Source organism: Oncorhynchus kisutch, linkage group LG6 (assembly GCF_002021735.2).
Source record: "Oncorhynchus kisutch isolate 150728-3 linkage group LG6, Okis_V2, whole genome shotgun sequence".
Taxonomy (NCBI): domain Eukaryota; kingdom Metazoa; phylum Chordata; class Actinopteri; order Salmoniformes; family Salmonidae; genus Oncorhynchus; species Oncorhynchus kisutch.
In genome coordinates this window covers 62,450,509-62,466,529 of record NC_034179.2, presented here as the reverse complement: position 1 = coordinate 62,466,529, position 16,021 = coordinate 62,450,509, and the positions used below count along the sequence as shown (strand labels likewise).

Here is a 16,021-nt window from a genome sequence, read left to right as displayed (position 1 = left end):
AGCGTATGGACCCGTGTTGACAATGCGCATGCGCCGATTGTCTCTGGTCGCTGCTATCCACTTTCGTTTTGCTGTCTGGTCTTCTAACCGTCTTTTGGTCTTTCTTATTTCTTGCGCTTGTAGATTCTGCATATTATCTCGAAGGAATGTAATATTTTCTTAATATAGATAAAACAGCAGCAACTATCGTCTGTCAAATAGAGCTAGAATAGTGTTATGTTATAAGAGAAGAACTACAATTACGATACTGCAAGTTTTCTGAAGTTACGTTGATAGTAGCTAGGTATCGTTCTGGCTGTGTGTGGACTGCCAATGGCGTGTGCAGAGACATCAGGTAGCTATGTCTGCCAGTGCAATGTCTCATCACTGCAACAATGTTACCAAGTTATCAGTACATTGTCATTGCTAGCTATCATGATTCTGTTCTATTTTACATTCAGAATTATTTGTGGTTTAGATCTAAGCTGCTTTTGGTTAAATGTTTTATTTGTTCTACAGATTACAGAGTAGGAGAGGTCCTGCTGAATAGGTGAGTTTCACTTTTACAGATACTCAAAAATAACCAGAGACGCATCATATCGAGACACCTAGCTGTAAAGCTGTGGCTGGCCCTGTGCTGCTTCTAGTGGTGGGACAAGTACCCAATTATCATACTTCAGTAATAGAAAATGACTCATGTCTAAGTGAAAGTCACCCAGTAAAATACTACTTGAGTAAAGTATTTGGTTTTAAATATACTTAAGTATCAAAGTAAATACAATTGCTAAAATATACTTACAGTTGAAGTCAGAAGTTTACATACACCATAGCCAAATACATTAACTCAGTTTTTCACAATTCCTGACATTTACTCCTAGTAAAATATTCTTGTCTTAGGTCAGTTAGGATCAACACTTTATTTTAAGAATGTGAAATGTCAGAATAATAGTTGAGGGACTTATTTCAGCTTTTATTTCTTTCATCACATTCCCAGTGGGTCAGAAGTTTACATACACTCAATTATTATTTGGTAGCATTGCCTTTAAATTGTTTAACTTGGGTCCAACATTTCAGGTAGCCTCCAACACACTTCCCACAATAAGTTGGGTGAATTTTAGCCCATTCCTCCTGCCAGAGCTGGTGTAACTGAGTCAGGTTTGTAGGCCTCCTTGCTCGCACACGCTTTTTCAGTTCTGCCCACAAGTTTTCTATAGGATTGAGGTCAGGGCTTTGTGATGGCCACTCCAATTCCTTGACTTTGTTGTCCTTAAGCCATTTTTCCACAACTTTGGAAGTATGCTTGGGGTCATTGTCCATTTGGAAGACCCATTTGTGACCAAGCTTTAACTTCCTGACTGATGTCTTGAGATGTTGCTTCAATATATCCAGATAATTTTCCTTCCTCATGTTGCCATCTATTTTGTGAAGTGTACCAGCCCCTCCTGCAGCAATGCACCCCCACAACATGATGCTGCCACCCCCGTGCTTCATGGTTGGGATAGTGTTCTTCGGCTTGCAAGCCTCCCCCATTTTCTTCCAAACATAACAATGCTCATTATAGCCAAACAGTTCTATTTTTGTTTCATCAGACCAGAGGACATTTCTCAAAAAAGTACGATCTTTGTCCCCATGTGCAGTTGCAAACCATAGTCTTTTTTATGGAGGTTTTGGAGCAGTAGCTTCTTCCTTGCCGAGCGGCCTTTCAGGTTATGTCGATATAGGACTCGTTTTACTGTGGATACTTTTGTACCTGTTTCCTCCAGAATCTTCACATGGTCCTTTGCTGTTTGGAAATTGCTCCCAAGGATGAACCAGACTTGTGGAGGTCTACAAAATAAAATCTGAGTTCTTGGCTGATTTCTTTTGATTTTCCCATGATGTCAAGCAAAGAAGCACTGAGTTTGAAGGTAGGCCTTGAAATACATCCACAGGTACACCTCCAATTGACTCAAATGATGTCAATTAGCCTATCAGAAGCTTCTAAAACCATGACATATTTTCCTAGAATTTTCCAAGCTGTTTATAGGCACTGTCAACTTAGTGTATGTAAACTTCTGAAATACTGGAATTGTGATACAGTGAAATAATCTGTCTATAAACAAATGTTGGAAAAATTACTTGTCAGGCACAAAGTAGATGTCCTAACTGACTTGCCAAAACTATAGTTTGTTAACAGGACATTTGTGGGGTGGTTGAAAATGAGTTTTAATGACTCCAATCTATGTGTATGTAATCTTCCGACTTCAACTGTAAGTTTCAAAAGTAAAAATATAAATAATTTCAAATTCCTTATATTAAAACCTGTTATGGCTGCAACCCTTTGTTCTCAATTTCCGCCTGAAGACATACCCAAATCTAACTGCCTGTAGCTCAGCCCCAGAGGCAAGGATATGCATATTCTTGGTATCATTTGAATGGAAACATTCTGAAGTTTGTGGAAATGTTAATTGAATGTAGGAGAATATAACACAGTAGATCTGGTGGAAGAAAAGAGAAAGAAAGAGCATACGTTTTTTATTGTTGTAGTATCATCTTTCACATGCACTAGAATAGCCACACAGTCAGATAGGATGCTGGAGATAATTTAAAGCTTGAGACTGATAACTTCAGGAATGGGTGAGCTACATGACATTTAGCATGAAGTCACCCAGGTGTCCCACACAAGTTGCCCAAATGTACCCAAGTGGCCGAATTGGTGAAATGACCTATAACTATATACAGCAGTGCAAATAACTATATACAACACATCAAAAAGCAATTCTAACACACACACACAGAAAAATGTTTTAAAAAATATTAGAAAATAAATATTTTGAAAAAACCAGTACACACCCCTTGGAAGTCCTCGTCATAATATTTTGCTACCTGTGCCATGTCCCATAGCAGTCTCTTTCTGATGTAAAGCAGAGGCGAACTGAACAAGTGGTGCATTTCATGCGACACAGAACACAACGAGGCCTCCATGCTGTGCCCTTTTGGCTCTGAGGCACAGTCATGCCTGCAGTAATGAACTGTGGCATATGAACACCACTGGGGGCACAGGTAGAGCGGGCAGCTTGGCACCGGGGCCTCCCAGTCGGAGTCGCCATCACTGTGAAAGAAAACATTTAAAAAAGATTTGTATTGTATGAGCCTTTTATCATCACATAAAATAAACAGATATGTATTGATTGTATAGAGCAGAGGGAACAGTCACTAAGGTGTTCCATTCAACTCTGGCCATTGTTGTGTATATATACAGTGCCTTGCGAAAGTATTCGGCCCCCTTGAACTTTGCGGCCTTTTGCCACATTTCAGGCTTCAAACATAAAGATATAAAACTGTATTTTTTTTGTGAAGAATCAACAACAAGTGGGACACAATCATGAAGTGGAATGACATTTATTGGATATTTCAAACTTTTTTAACAAATCAAAAACTGAAAAATTGGGCGTGCAAAATTATTCAGCCCCTTTACTTTCAGTGCAGCAAACTCTCTCCAGAAGTTCAGTGAGGATCTCTGAATGATCCAATGTTGACCTAAATGACTAATGATGATAAATACAATCCACCTGTGTGTAATCAAGTCTCCGTATAAATGCACCTGCACTGTGATAGTCTCAGAGGTCCGTTAAAAGCGCAGATGTGAAAGATGTGAAAGTCTAAAAACTGTCATGGTGGAAAATGTTTGTTCTTGATTGCTCTTCTCAAACAAACGCATGGGATTTGTTCTCTGTAATAGCTATTTTAAATAGGAAAATGTAGTTTGATTACCAAGATTCTAATCTTTTGAAGGGTGTAAGACACTTGCATTTTCAAGAATGTTTAATGTCACGAAATTTTATTTTTAGTTGTCACTCTGAAATTTCCCCTGATGTTGGTCCCTGTACGGGGACAGCAGCCATACCAGGTTTTAAGCAAACCAGACGGCACAATTTGTGTGTTTAAATTTTTTTGTTTTTACAGATATCCAGGGGCACACTAACATAGACATCATTTACAAGCAAAGCGTTTGTGTTTAGTGAGTCCACCAGATCAAAGGCAGTAGAGAACCAGGGATGTTCTCTTGAAAAGTGTCTGAATGGAAGTAAAAAGTACATTATTTTCTTTGGGAATGTAGTGAAGTAAAAGTTGTCAAAAATATAAATAGTAAAGTACAGATGCCCCCAAAATCTACTTAAGTAGTACTTTAAAGTATTTTTACTTAAGGTCTTAATACCACTGGCTGCTTCCATCCTCTTGCTTGGATGTGTATGTGTGTGCACTTTCCATGGGGTTGGGAATTGACAAAACAGACAGCAAAAAATGATGTATTCTCTACATTATCAGCTAAGTGCAAGGAAGAACTGTGTGTCGTGACAACAGTAGTTTAGTTTGACACACAGTACGCAATTTTTTTAATTTAACTAGGCAAGTCCGTTAAGAACACATTTTTATTTACAATGACATCCTAGGAACAGTGGGTTAACTGCCTTGTTCAGGGGCAGAGCGACAGATATTTACCTGGTCAGCAAGTGGGTGTCGATCAAGCAACCTTTCGGTTACTGGTCCAACGCTCGAACCACTAGGCTACCTGCCGCCCCAGCCCCACTCCCCAGCTATGTGCTCTCTAAGAAGGAGTGTTTCTGGACCAGAATGCTCTCTCATCCCCAGAGTGATGCAGGAGCAGCTGGATGAGGTGCCATCAGACGTTCCGGTAGTGGTCTCCACAAAAACCCAGGAGGTGGAGAGTGATCAGGAGCAGAAGATTGTGTCACAGCTAGCTATGATGATACGGACCATCGGAGACGCCGTCAAGAAGGACGGGAAGCTGGACGAGTCAGTTGCCATTGCTTTGTGTCTTACAGTACCTGTTCAATTTCTCAAACTGTTCTTCTTGTGAATTTACGTTGATGAACTTGATGCAAAGACTACCCAGCAAACTGGGAACATTCCAATAACATTATCTAAGAATCACATTAAGTTCTAGTTAGGGCGTTATCTAACATTAGCCTTTTACTCTTCAGAAAATCTTTTAAATTAATTTTATTTTTTCATTTTACCTTTATTTTACTAGGCAAGTCTGTTAAGAACAAATTCTTATTTTCAATGACGGCCTAGGAACAGTGGCTTAACTGCCTGTTCAGGGGCAGAATGACAGATTTGTACCTTGTCAGCTCGGGGATTCGAACTTGCAACCTTTCGGAGGTTGGAATGTTCTCCTAACATTCACTAAAATGTTGTGCACAACATTTGTAATAATCACAACAGGACATTCCCCAAATGTTCTCATTAGATTTCCAGGTAATGTAATAACAAAAACTTTATGTATTCTGGGAACTTTCTTGCAACATCGGGCAAATGTTTTATACAAACACTCTATAATCATCAGCACAACTGGACAATTTTTGTGTTATGAGAACATTTGCCTAATGAATGTTCTGGGAACCAATTTTGGTTTGCTGGGTAGGTAAACAAATATGAATTTAGAGTACACTACCGGTCAAGAGTTTTAGAACACCTACTCATTCAAGGGTTTTTCTTTATTTTTACTATTTTCTACATTGTTGAATAATAGTGAAGACATCAACATTTTGAAATACCTCATACAGAGTCACGTAGTAACCAAAGAAGTGTTAAACAAATCAAAATATATTTGAGATTTTTCAAATAGCCACCCTTTGCTTTGATGACAGCTTTGCACACTCTTGGCATCCAACAGTATTGAAGGAGTTCCCACATATGCTGAGCACTTGTTGGCAGCTTTTCCTTCACTCTGCGTTCCGACTTATCGCAAACCATCTCATTTGGGTTGAGGTCGGGTGATTGTGGAGGCCAGGTGATCTGATGTAACACTCCATCACCCTACTTCTTGGTAAAATAGCCCTTACACAGCCTGGAGGTGTGTTGGGCCATTGTCCTGTTGAAAAACAAATGATAGTCCCACTAAGCACAAAACAGATGGGATGGCGTATCGCTGAAGAATGCTGTGGTAGCCATGCTGGTTAAGTGTGCCTTGAATTCTAAATAAATCACAGACAGCAAAGCATCCCCACACCATCACACCCTCCTCCTCCTCCATGCTTTACGGTGGGAAATAAACTTGCAGAGATCATCCGTTCACCCACACCGCGTTTCACAGACACGGCAGTTGGAACCAAAACTTTCCAATTTGGACTCCAGACCAAAGGACACATTTCCACTTTAGTAGTGGTTTCTTTGCAGCAATTTGTGCATGAAAGCCTTATACACACACTCATCTGAACAGTTGATTTTGAGATGTCTGTTACTTGAACTCATTTATTTGGGCTGCAATTTCTGAAGCTGGTAACTCTAATGAACTTATCCTCTGCAGCAGAGGTAACTCTGGGTCTTTCTTTCCTGTGGCGGTAATCATGAGAGCCAGTTTCATCATAGCACTTGACGGTTTTTGCGACTGCACTTGAAGAAACTTTCAAAGTTCTTGAAGTGTTCCGTATTGACTGACCTTCATATCTTAAAGTAATGATGGACTGTGGATTCTCTTTGCTTATTTGAGCTGTTCTTGCCATAATACCAAGTAGTGCTATCTTCTGTATACCCCTCCCCTTGTCACAACACAACTGATTGGCTCAATGCATTAAGTAGGAAAGAAATTCCACAAATTAACTTAAGAAGGCACACCTGTTAATTGAAATGCACTCCAGGTGACTACCTCATGAAGATGGTTGAGAGAATGTCAAGTGTGCAAATCTGTCATCAAGGAAAAGGGTGGCTGTTTGGTGTGACCAAACTTTTGACTGGTACTGTATGTGTATCTATCTGTGTGTTAGTTTACAAAGGTCTAAGTCAGTCGTCTAATTCCTACCCTACCTCCAGTGCGATAGATGGAATGGTGGGGAAAATGACCAGCCAGACCAGCTACTGGAAGTTGGTAGAAAAGGTATTTGAGGACAGTCAAATCACCTGGGAGAGAATTGCTGTGCTGTTTTACGTAGCAGGGAGGATAGCCGTCAAGGTATGTTATACATTGTTTTTGTTACTTTGTACTGTACATCTAATAATAATAGCTATCAGTGAGCGTGTGTGTGTTTTAAATCACTCTTTTCGTCTCTGTTAGGTGGTGATTGCTAATATCCCCCAGTTAGTGAAGGACATTCTGAAGTGGACTCTGGAGTACTTCAGAAGCAAATTACTGGATTGGATCCAGAAACATGGAGGATGGGTAAGCTATGGATACCATCAGAGGCTGCTCACAAGTGTTTTTGTAATTAAAATAAACCAAATTGGCAATATTCTATATTGATATAAACTTGGTATTGGTTGTAGAGTAGTGGCGCAGCGGTCTAAGCACTGCATCTCAGTGCAAGATTCAGTCTGGTTCGAATCCGGATTGAATCACATCCGGCTGTGATTGGGAGTCCCATAGGACAGTGCACAATTGGCCAAGCCTTGGCCGGGGTAGGCCGTCATTGTAAATAAGAATTTGTTATTAACTGACAACCCTAGTTAAATAAAGGTTACATAAAAATAAATTGTGGTTTTAACTATTGTTAGAGAAAACAGAACTTGGATTGTCATTGATTTCTCTTTCTTTCTGCCCTCTTTCTTCTCTCCATTGTATTTCTCCCCCCTTTCCTTTCTCCTCTTTCTCTTCTTCCCCTCTCTCCTCATCTTTATTTGTTCCCACTCTTTCTCTCCCATCTTTCTCTACCCAGATTAACAGTTTTACTGAGCTGGCGCGTGTGCAGGTGGAGAAGATGTCCCCTATGAGCACCTGGTCCTCAGCGTTCATCCTGGTCTTCCTCGGAGGTGTCATACTGGGTAGTGTTATCACCTGGAAACTGGCCAGGAGGACCTGACACACACACACACACACAGTTCCACTCCGGTTCAAACGCAATTGTGTGACATGACACGCAAACACGTGGGCGTGCACACACACACAAATACATTTGTTTACGTAGTCTATGTATTATTAGTTACCTACCTTCTGGTTTGCTCAGGATAAATAAGATGACCAGATGCTGCTGAAAGTGGTGTTGGCTCCTACTGGCTCTCCAATCTTTTCTCTGGTAAAAAATATTTTAAAAAAGAAGAAAAAAAAGAGAGATCCCAGTGCAAAGATTGGGGGCATTCCCCCGTGTAGGGTGCTGTCTTTTGGATTGGACATTAAAACATGTCCTGACTCTCTGTGGTCAGTAAAGATCCCATGGCACATATTGTAAGAGTAGGGGTGTTAACCCTGGTGTCCTGGCTAAATTCCCAATCTGGCCCTCATACCATCACGGTCACCTAATCATCCCCAGTTTACAATTGGCTCATTCATCCCCCCCCTCCTCTCCCCTGTAACTGTTCCCCAGGTGGTTGCTGTAAATGAGAACGTGTTCTCAGTCAAACTTACCTGGTAAAATAAGGCTTAAATAAAATAAAACTCCTTTTTATCAGTGCCTTCAAAAAGTTATTACACCCCCTGGACTTTTTCCACATTTAATACATTTTTTTTGTCAATGATCTACACAAAATACTCTATACATCTCTGCACTTAGCAAAAGAGTGTCATCTGCACTGCTATTTTAGTCATCAGTTAATCTGACTTTTCTCTCATTTGATTTAATTGACTTATTTTAGTCATTTTAGGGGTTTCTGTGTAGTTGTCTAATGTTGGTGTGGCAAATTATTCTGTTTTAAACACCATTATTGCACACACAATGAGTCCATGCAACTTATTATGGGACTTGTTAAGCACAATTTATTTAGGCTTGCCATAACAAAGGGGTTGAATACTTATTGACTTGACATTTCAGCTTTTCATTTTTTATTACTTCGTATAAAAAAAATCTAAAAGCATAATTCCACTTTTGAAATTATGGGGTATTGTGTGTGGATCAATGACACAATCTCAAAGTAATCCATTTTTAAATTCAGGATGTATCACAAAGGAGTGTGAATACGTTCTGAAGGCACTGTATATATTGACCTACAGTTAATGAAACCAAAGTGTTGGGGCAGAGCTCAGTACATTTTGTCTCACTACCCTTACGGGGAAAAAATACATGAATTTCACGTGATCACGTGTTTAACATGTGATCTTATGGGAAGTTAATGTGATAACATGTGACTACATGTTAAAGCAACACGTGATTGAAATTGCAAAATATCAACAAGTGATACTATGAAACTACACCTCACAACATTTGAAAGTCTTTCACATGTGAAACTGCAATTCACATGTGAGGTGAAAACATGATATTCTCACATATGAAAGGGTGGTATATTGAATACATGTGAACAAATGGTTTCACATGAGAACAACTGAGGTCGCATGTCTGTTTTGTTTTCAAATGTGCAAATTTCAGCTCAACATGTGAACAGTTATTTCACGTGTAAATATGATTTCAAATGTGAAAATGTGATTTTCACATGTGAAACTGCAACAACAAAAATGTATATCATATGAAGTGTTCCAAAACCACATGGTTTCACATGTGAAATAAAATGTTATATGTGCAAAATGTGGAAATTTCACATGTGAAATCATGTGTTTTTGTCCTTAAGGGTATATCATCATGTTTGTTGGTATCCTGCTAGACCAGGGTATCTGTGCCTGAAATGAGAATGTAAGTGTGAGTGTAAGCATAACAGACAGCCAAGCATCATGTTATGTGATTGGTTTTAACAGAAAGGTCATTTTTCAATACAATATTATACAGAAATAACACATGAATACCGATTGAATCTTTTTTTAAAGTTTATGAAAATGTATGAAACATGTATTTTGATAAGAAAAAAAAACGTCTGGGACGTTTGACTTGAATGTAATGTATTAAATGGGACATTTTATTAGGATAAACAAAATAAATATGAGTTGACGATGTTTGTTCTGCAATAATCATGTTAACTATTACCCCTAAAAGTCCTCAGCATGAGTCAGTCAGTCAGCTCCAAAATATCAGTCGTGATAGTAATTGTTAGCTAAATGTACAAAAAAATGCACAGGACACAAATAGAAAATTTTGGCATAAGCTTTTAATATTTTTATAGCGTTTTTGACGTTTTCTCTTTAAATTGGATTTGTTTTTTCCAGTTAATTTTGTGGGTATTTCATTTCATTATTCTTGTTTTATTTTCCTATCTGTAATGGAGAAGAGTTTTTAAGTTTAATTAGCATTCACTTTCAAACTTTCATACTTTTAACAATAGAACTGTGTTTAAGTCTCTTTTTTCACAAACTTGGTTAAATTATTACTGTTTATTCATATTTTTTCTTTACACATTTCAAAAATATAAAAGGTAAATAATAAACATTCCATTGAAATATATTTTATACAGTTCTTGATTATTTCATTTTTTTCTGTGTTATGACATTAAAATTGTATCCAGCATCAGTCTTTATAGCATAAACCCCATTCAGTGTTATTGTAGTAACCTTCTCTTCTCCCGTCTCTGTCTTCCCTCTCTTTCTCCCCTGATAGGAAAGTGGCATGGCTGCACCCAGTGCCTTATTCGCTTAGCGGCGATGTAGTCACAACAGTTGGCAGGACCAATAGAAACATTAGCTGCATTGGTGCTAGTAGTGCAATGTTCTTTCAAATGTAAAATTCATAACACAAATCACCGACAACATGAATCAGACAGAAGAGTAAACAAGGCACCAAATTATAAGAAATTAAGTCAAAACACCAAATAAGGAAAACTAACAGAAAACAACGATATTGACGTATCTGTATCTAGAGGGGTAGAATAAGAGATACATCTACTGTTATAGACAGAAGAAGTGACAGGCTGAATGATATATAGAGATGTACAGATGCAAAAGACAGAGGGACATGTACAAATGGAACAGAATGGACAGATTGGCACAATGCTACTAGCACTGCTGAGATCTCCCAAACGGTTGTATGTGTATTAGGAAAGATGTCGGACTCATGAAACTGAGCCTATTTCACCTCCCTTTCCTTCCAAGCGCAATACACATAGAAAGATAGCCAGTGTATTTCTACCAATTCAGTCAAGCCACACACACTGCAGTAAACAAAAAATATGACAACAAAAAAATGAACATAAAACAGTGATATAGACTTTTTTTTTTTAAAGAGTGTTTCAGTTTGCATATTCCCCCCCATCATCTCACCACTGACTGAAAGAGGAAGACAGAGATTGCCGGCGAAAAGAGAGTTACTTCATTCTGGCCATTCACAAATAAGTTAAGTCGTCTTTTTTTTTCTCTCCCGCGCATGCATTAGAATTCAACTTCAAACAATATGTTAGAAAAACACAAGAACAAGGATGCAAAAAGAGCTTCTTCCTCAAAAATGTGTGGAGGAGGGAGAGAAAGAGAGGGGGATGAGAGGGAGGAAAGACTGGGAAAGAATATATGACAGTGGGGTTTCTGGCTTTACTCTGCTCCTTTCTTGATATGTTTTGTATTTGGGTTTCAAGTAAAGTTATGCAAGTGTTGAGCTATCAATCCTCTCAAGTGGGCGTGGAGGAGGATCACACACACCCCCACCTGAACAACGTGTCTTCTGGTAGCACACACACACACATTCCTACTGACACAGTGGTAGTACAGTCATTCACACAAGATGGCGGTTATTCACAGTATATTCACCACCTGTTTTGTGAAAACCCATCCCAAAACTCAGAGAGACTAGATGTGTATGCATGCTTTAAAATCAAGATGAAAACAATACAGAATAAAGTATTTAACAGGTTCCTTTTTTTCTTTTCTTTTTTACAGGTGGTAAGCTTGCTTTGACAGTAAGTATAGGTAAATGGCATTGGACTCCCCCACAAAATCGAGGGTTTGGAACAAATTATTGCTCTGACACTAGACCCCCCCCCCCCCGACATTTTAAATGGAACGTCTACATTTCCATTTAACGTGTCTGTGTGGGGTGTGCTACCAGAAGGTTGATGGGGGGGAGGGGTATGATCCATTCACCTCTTGTCTTTATCTGTATCTAAGCCAGTTGTGCCCATCTCCTCTTCTTCCCATCCACCTTGCACCCGATCCCTCTCCTTCTCTACCTCACAAACAATCATTTCCATCTTCAGAATGAAATGTCTAGTAGTGATGCGTCCTTCCATAATCTATGGTTACTTATCTCTATCATTTCAAATCATTACATCGTGCCATAATAAACTTTTTTGGAAAGGGAGAGAGTGAGAGAAGGAGTAGGCAGGTGTTGAGAAGGAATGAATGTGAAAGGAATGGGGTTGAGAAGGAAAAGGGGGAGGAATCAGACATAAGGTGATAAATGACAGAGATCCAGTGTATCAAATGAAAACTGTGAGTACAGGGACATATCCTGAGTAGCAAACTCCAGAGATCTTCAGGGGGGCCCCTATTCTAATTACTTTAACCCCCACTCATTTCAGTAAACAATGCACCATGCTAGATATAGTAGCTGCCTCCTTTTTCCATCCTTACCCTACCCCATTCTTGCCCTCCCACACAACAGACAAACAGACCCAACACACTGAACTCCTTTGGCACAATGAAACACTGAAGTTAATCGTATGCTACAGTCAAACTCTTGCATAGTTAGTTGCTCAGTTCTCAGTAGTTAGCCCCCAGCCTCTCTGGAACATCATCAAAATCATCATCATTGCCTAATAACAAATAAAGAAACAAAAACAAAGGAACAGTTTTGGGAAGTGAACACAAGTTAACACTCATTTGAGACAAAAATCTAAAACGAGCAATATGCAAATGAATGTGACCCAAATTGTATTTGACCCCCCCCCCCCCAGGTGCGATGCATACAGCCATACTGCGAAACAGGCAGGGGTAGTGGAAGGTCAACGAGAGCTTTTGTTCATCAACAGAAACGCAAACAAAGCTCATTATGACAGAATAGAATAGATAAGACAGTTTTGGCGTTCCCTTCACGCATCTTTGAACAGCAGTTTTCCTGGCCAATATGCTATCCTCACCTGGGAAATGGAGCAAAGATGGCTGCTTCACCAACGCCGGGGGCACCAGCAGCAGTTGGGGGTTAAATGCCACAACGACATGTTATACACCATCCCCATAATCAGGGAGATATGCCTACAGTACATTATGTCATAGCAGCACAAAGCTACGCATTGTATAGCTACAATATCAGGGCTGAGCTAATATGGCGCTATCTATGGCCAGTCAGCGCAGTGCTACAGGTGCTAGCTACAGTACAGGGTCAGAGCTACAGTATTATTGGGTTACACAATCCAATCCATGTTATTTGTTGTGTGTTAGGTCATCGCTAATCTCGTTCACCAGATCAGATACTTTCTCCCAATGAGCAGTGGGTTTTTTAGCCTGGGGACGGGGTGAGGTTTAATCTCTGCTAGGTATCGCTAAACTGCTTTAGTTAGCCGAGACCTTATAGAGTCTACAACCGCGTCCCGTGGTGAAGCTGCCATCTCCCACCTTGAGCACGAGACTGAAAGAACAAAAAAACCGAGTCCAACATGGTCGTATTCATTGGTGCACACCGTAGCAAACAGGTTTGCAGCGGAAAACTTGTTAGACAAGTGTAGGTATAGTCCGTTCCCGGCCCGTTTGGATCCTAGTAATTATGACCCACTGGATCTGAGCACAGTCCAACTAAACAGAGTTATGCAGACAAGACAGTGGAGAGGGGACCTGGATGGACAGTGGGGTGGAAGACAGTGAATTGGCAGCAGGGGGCGCAATCAGGGCGGTAGGACCAGAGAGTGAGAGCAGTAGAAGAAGAAGTAGCAGAGAGGGAGAAGAGTTGTCATCAAAGTAGTAGTAGAGTAGTTGTAGTATCAGGGGAAGTTCCTCGCACAGTTCATCTCTGGTAGATTTTGTGGTGTGTGTTTATCTTATTTGTCCAAGACAACATTGTTCAATGTGTATCTTGCAATCCTATATATTTTTTTCGTTATTCCTTTTTTTTATCCCAAAACAAAATATAGATTTTTTTTTAATATAATCCTGCTCTTTTTTAAAATGAGTTGCATATAACATAAATATTTTTTGTTTCGTCTCGATTTTGTACATTTTTTTCAATTCCTACCCCTCTTTTTTAGGGAGGGGGGGTGGGGTTAGGGCTTGCAGAAGTATACTCATGCAGAATAGTCATGCTGGTAAACAAAGTAATAAAAATGCATTTTCACTTTTTTCCCGGAATTGTTTATCAAAGTTCACTCTCTTCCCGCTCTTTTCTCGCACTTCCTTGTGATTCCCCCCCCCCCCCCCAGGGGTGCAGTGCTCTTTGACCTTCATCCTTTCTACAGAAAGGAGAAAGACCTTTACAGTAAGCCACTCTCTCAACGTGCAGTTGACCGTTTGTTATCTCGACACTTGCAAATAGTTACCAATTGGATCTTTTTGAAAAAGGTTGATGTGACTATGATTGTTTGGTTTAAAAAATAAAGTCTCTCTGGTCTCTCTCTCCATCCTTTTTGTTCTCTACGTTTCGTTCCTCAGGTTTTTTTTTCGATCATGCCATGCAGTTTGCTACGGAGGAGGAGCAGCAATGCTGAGATGCAGAGGGTTGGAGATAAAGAGAGGGAGCGATTGAGAGCGAGAAAGAGAGGGCAACGTATGTCCTCGTTTTCCCAGCAGTCGCTGGCGTTCTTGGCATACGCATTGCGGTCATGCTTCCAGTGTCTCTCTCCTTTGGCGTCCTCCTCAACTCTCCAGTGCACACACTCTGGTTTTCTTTAGGCCCAAATCCTTCAAAGTGGTCGATGAGTAGGTCTGTTAGGGTCAGCCGACACCCTCTCTCATGCAACACGAGTCAGCATCAGTCAGTCAGGGAGTGTATCGTATGTCAGACCTATGTGCAGGTTTCTATGAAATGACCAATGGCCTGGTATACTATATAACTGGTAGCTCTACTATTGTGGTCCATCATTCAGTATCTTCTGAAGTGTGTCTCTTGTGAGAGGGTAAGAGAAGGGCTGTCAATCACTGAAAACAGTCCAACAGCTGTGACTGACTTTACATAAGCAGGTAGCGTCACCATAGTGGGCCGACTCAGGAGTCACTGGACGCAATGGTCATTCGGCCTCCTAGCTTTGCATAGTGTTTGGCTGCAAAGCAGTAAAATGACTGTTATTTCAATGTATTTTGCCATTGGCTAGCACCTGGCTCGCCTTTTCTGTAGTCACATCCACACTGACTGTGTTGAGTAATCTCAGACCACTGCAGCAGTTTGTTTATGTTGCCTACCGTACTGTATGTCCGATCTTTGAAGTACCAAATAGGAAGATTTAAAAACAATTGAATATACTGTATCTGAGAGCCAGTAACATGTCATTTGTCTAAGGGAACATTTGACAGTGGTTAAGAGCATGCATTGCCTATGATACAGTAGGATGACAACCAAGTTGTGGAACAATGTCCTACTGTCCCATAACTCTTTGGCTCTTTCCTAGGGGCATTCTGTTCTATTGTTTGTTTCTTTTATAATTTGTCTGGGATTTCAATGTCAATAAACTTAGTATAATAAGACACGGTAAAGTATGCTGACATAAGGTATGTGTTTCAGTCTGTTATGTTGGTCTGGAGTTTGTTTTCTACAGCATGGTGCTGATTGAGGAGTCCACAGGAACGAAGGATGCTTCTGGTGCGGAGGGATGAACAATCTCTTTGACTCTCGTTGTCCTCTATCATCCGCCCATTATCACCATCACCTTCAGTTCTCTTTCTTTCTCTCGCTCTCTCTCCTATTTTCTCTCCCTCTCTCTCTCTCTCTCTCTCTCTCTCCGGTTACGTATTCCTCCAGCCCACAGTGAATCCAGTAGGGAGCTCTGGGTGAATTGTGTCCTATGGTTGTTCCTCTTCTTGGACAGGAAGGGGAATTTTAGAAACTCAACACTGGAAAAAAAAGAGGAGAGAAACAAGGATAAGAATCAGTGGAAGTTCCAGCAAACCTAAAATATCAACCAGCTACGACTGGATGTTTAAAAACCTACATGATCCAGGGTAGTTTAGTTGATACGATTAACCTAACATGAGCTTGAATGGGAGTTTGAATTCATTTAAACATTCTCAATAGTTATAGTCCAGGTGTTTGATTGTATGACTGGATGGGTTTACTTATGATGAGTACAACTGTTCAAAGCAAATGATTCACCTGGTCGA

The 16,021-nt window shown here is 40.1% G+C and overlaps 2 protein-coding genes across 4 annotated transcripts in view; one reads left to right on the top strand and one right to left on the bottom strand.

Moving 5' to 3' along the window:
- The first annotated feature begins 27 nt into the window (after positions 1-27).
- On the top strand, positions 28-14,282 carry LOC109893143 (apoptosis regulator BAX). 2 transcript variants are annotated; one of them, XM_031827113.1, is made up of 7 exons: positions 55-334; positions 499-529; positions 1,743-1,886; positions 4,612-4,776; positions 6,796-6,934; positions 7,037-7,141; positions 7,635-10,238. In XM_031827113.1, the coding sequence occupies exons 4-7, from the start codon at positions 4,616-4,618 to the stop codon at positions 7,776-7,778; spliced, it is 549 nt and encodes a 182-aa protein (XP_031682973.1). In that variant the 5' UTR covers positions 55-334; positions 499-529; positions 1,743-1,886; positions 4,612-4,615; the 3' UTR covers positions 7,779-10,238. The 2 variants fall into 2 exon arrangements, with proteins under 2 accessions (XP_020341801.1, XP_031682973.1); XM_020486212.2 differs by lacking the exon at positions 1,743-1,886 and having other exon boundaries at positions 28-334; positions 7,635-14,282.
- kcnc3a (potassium voltage-gated channel, Shaw-related subfamily, member 3a) overlaps positions 10,224-16,021 on the bottom strand; it is a 102,446-nt gene continuing 96,648 nt past the window's right edge. For both annotated transcript variants that reach the window (XM_031827110.1, XM_031827111.1), the window contains one exon: positions 10,224-15,754. Coding sequence is in view for 1 of the 2 variants with exons in the window: in XM_031827111.1 (XP_031682971.1) it covers positions 15,741-15,754 (14 nt within the window). In the remaining variant the exon portion in view is untranslated. The remainder of the gene's footprint in view (positions 15,755-16,021) is intronic.

Excerpts from the sequence above, each read along its gene's own strand:
- LOC109893143 (XM_020486212.2), top strand. The coding sequence starts at position 313 with ATGGCGTGTGCAGAGACATCAG. Across the intron at positions 335-498 it reads GGCGTGTGCAGAGACATCAG|ATTACAGAGTAGGAGAGGTC; the intron begins GTAGCTATGTCT and ends TTTGTTCTACAG. Across the intron at positions 7,142-7,634 it reads TCCAGAAACATGGAGGATGG|ATTAACAGTTTTACTGAGCT; the intron begins GTAAGCTATGGA and ends TTCTCTACCCAG.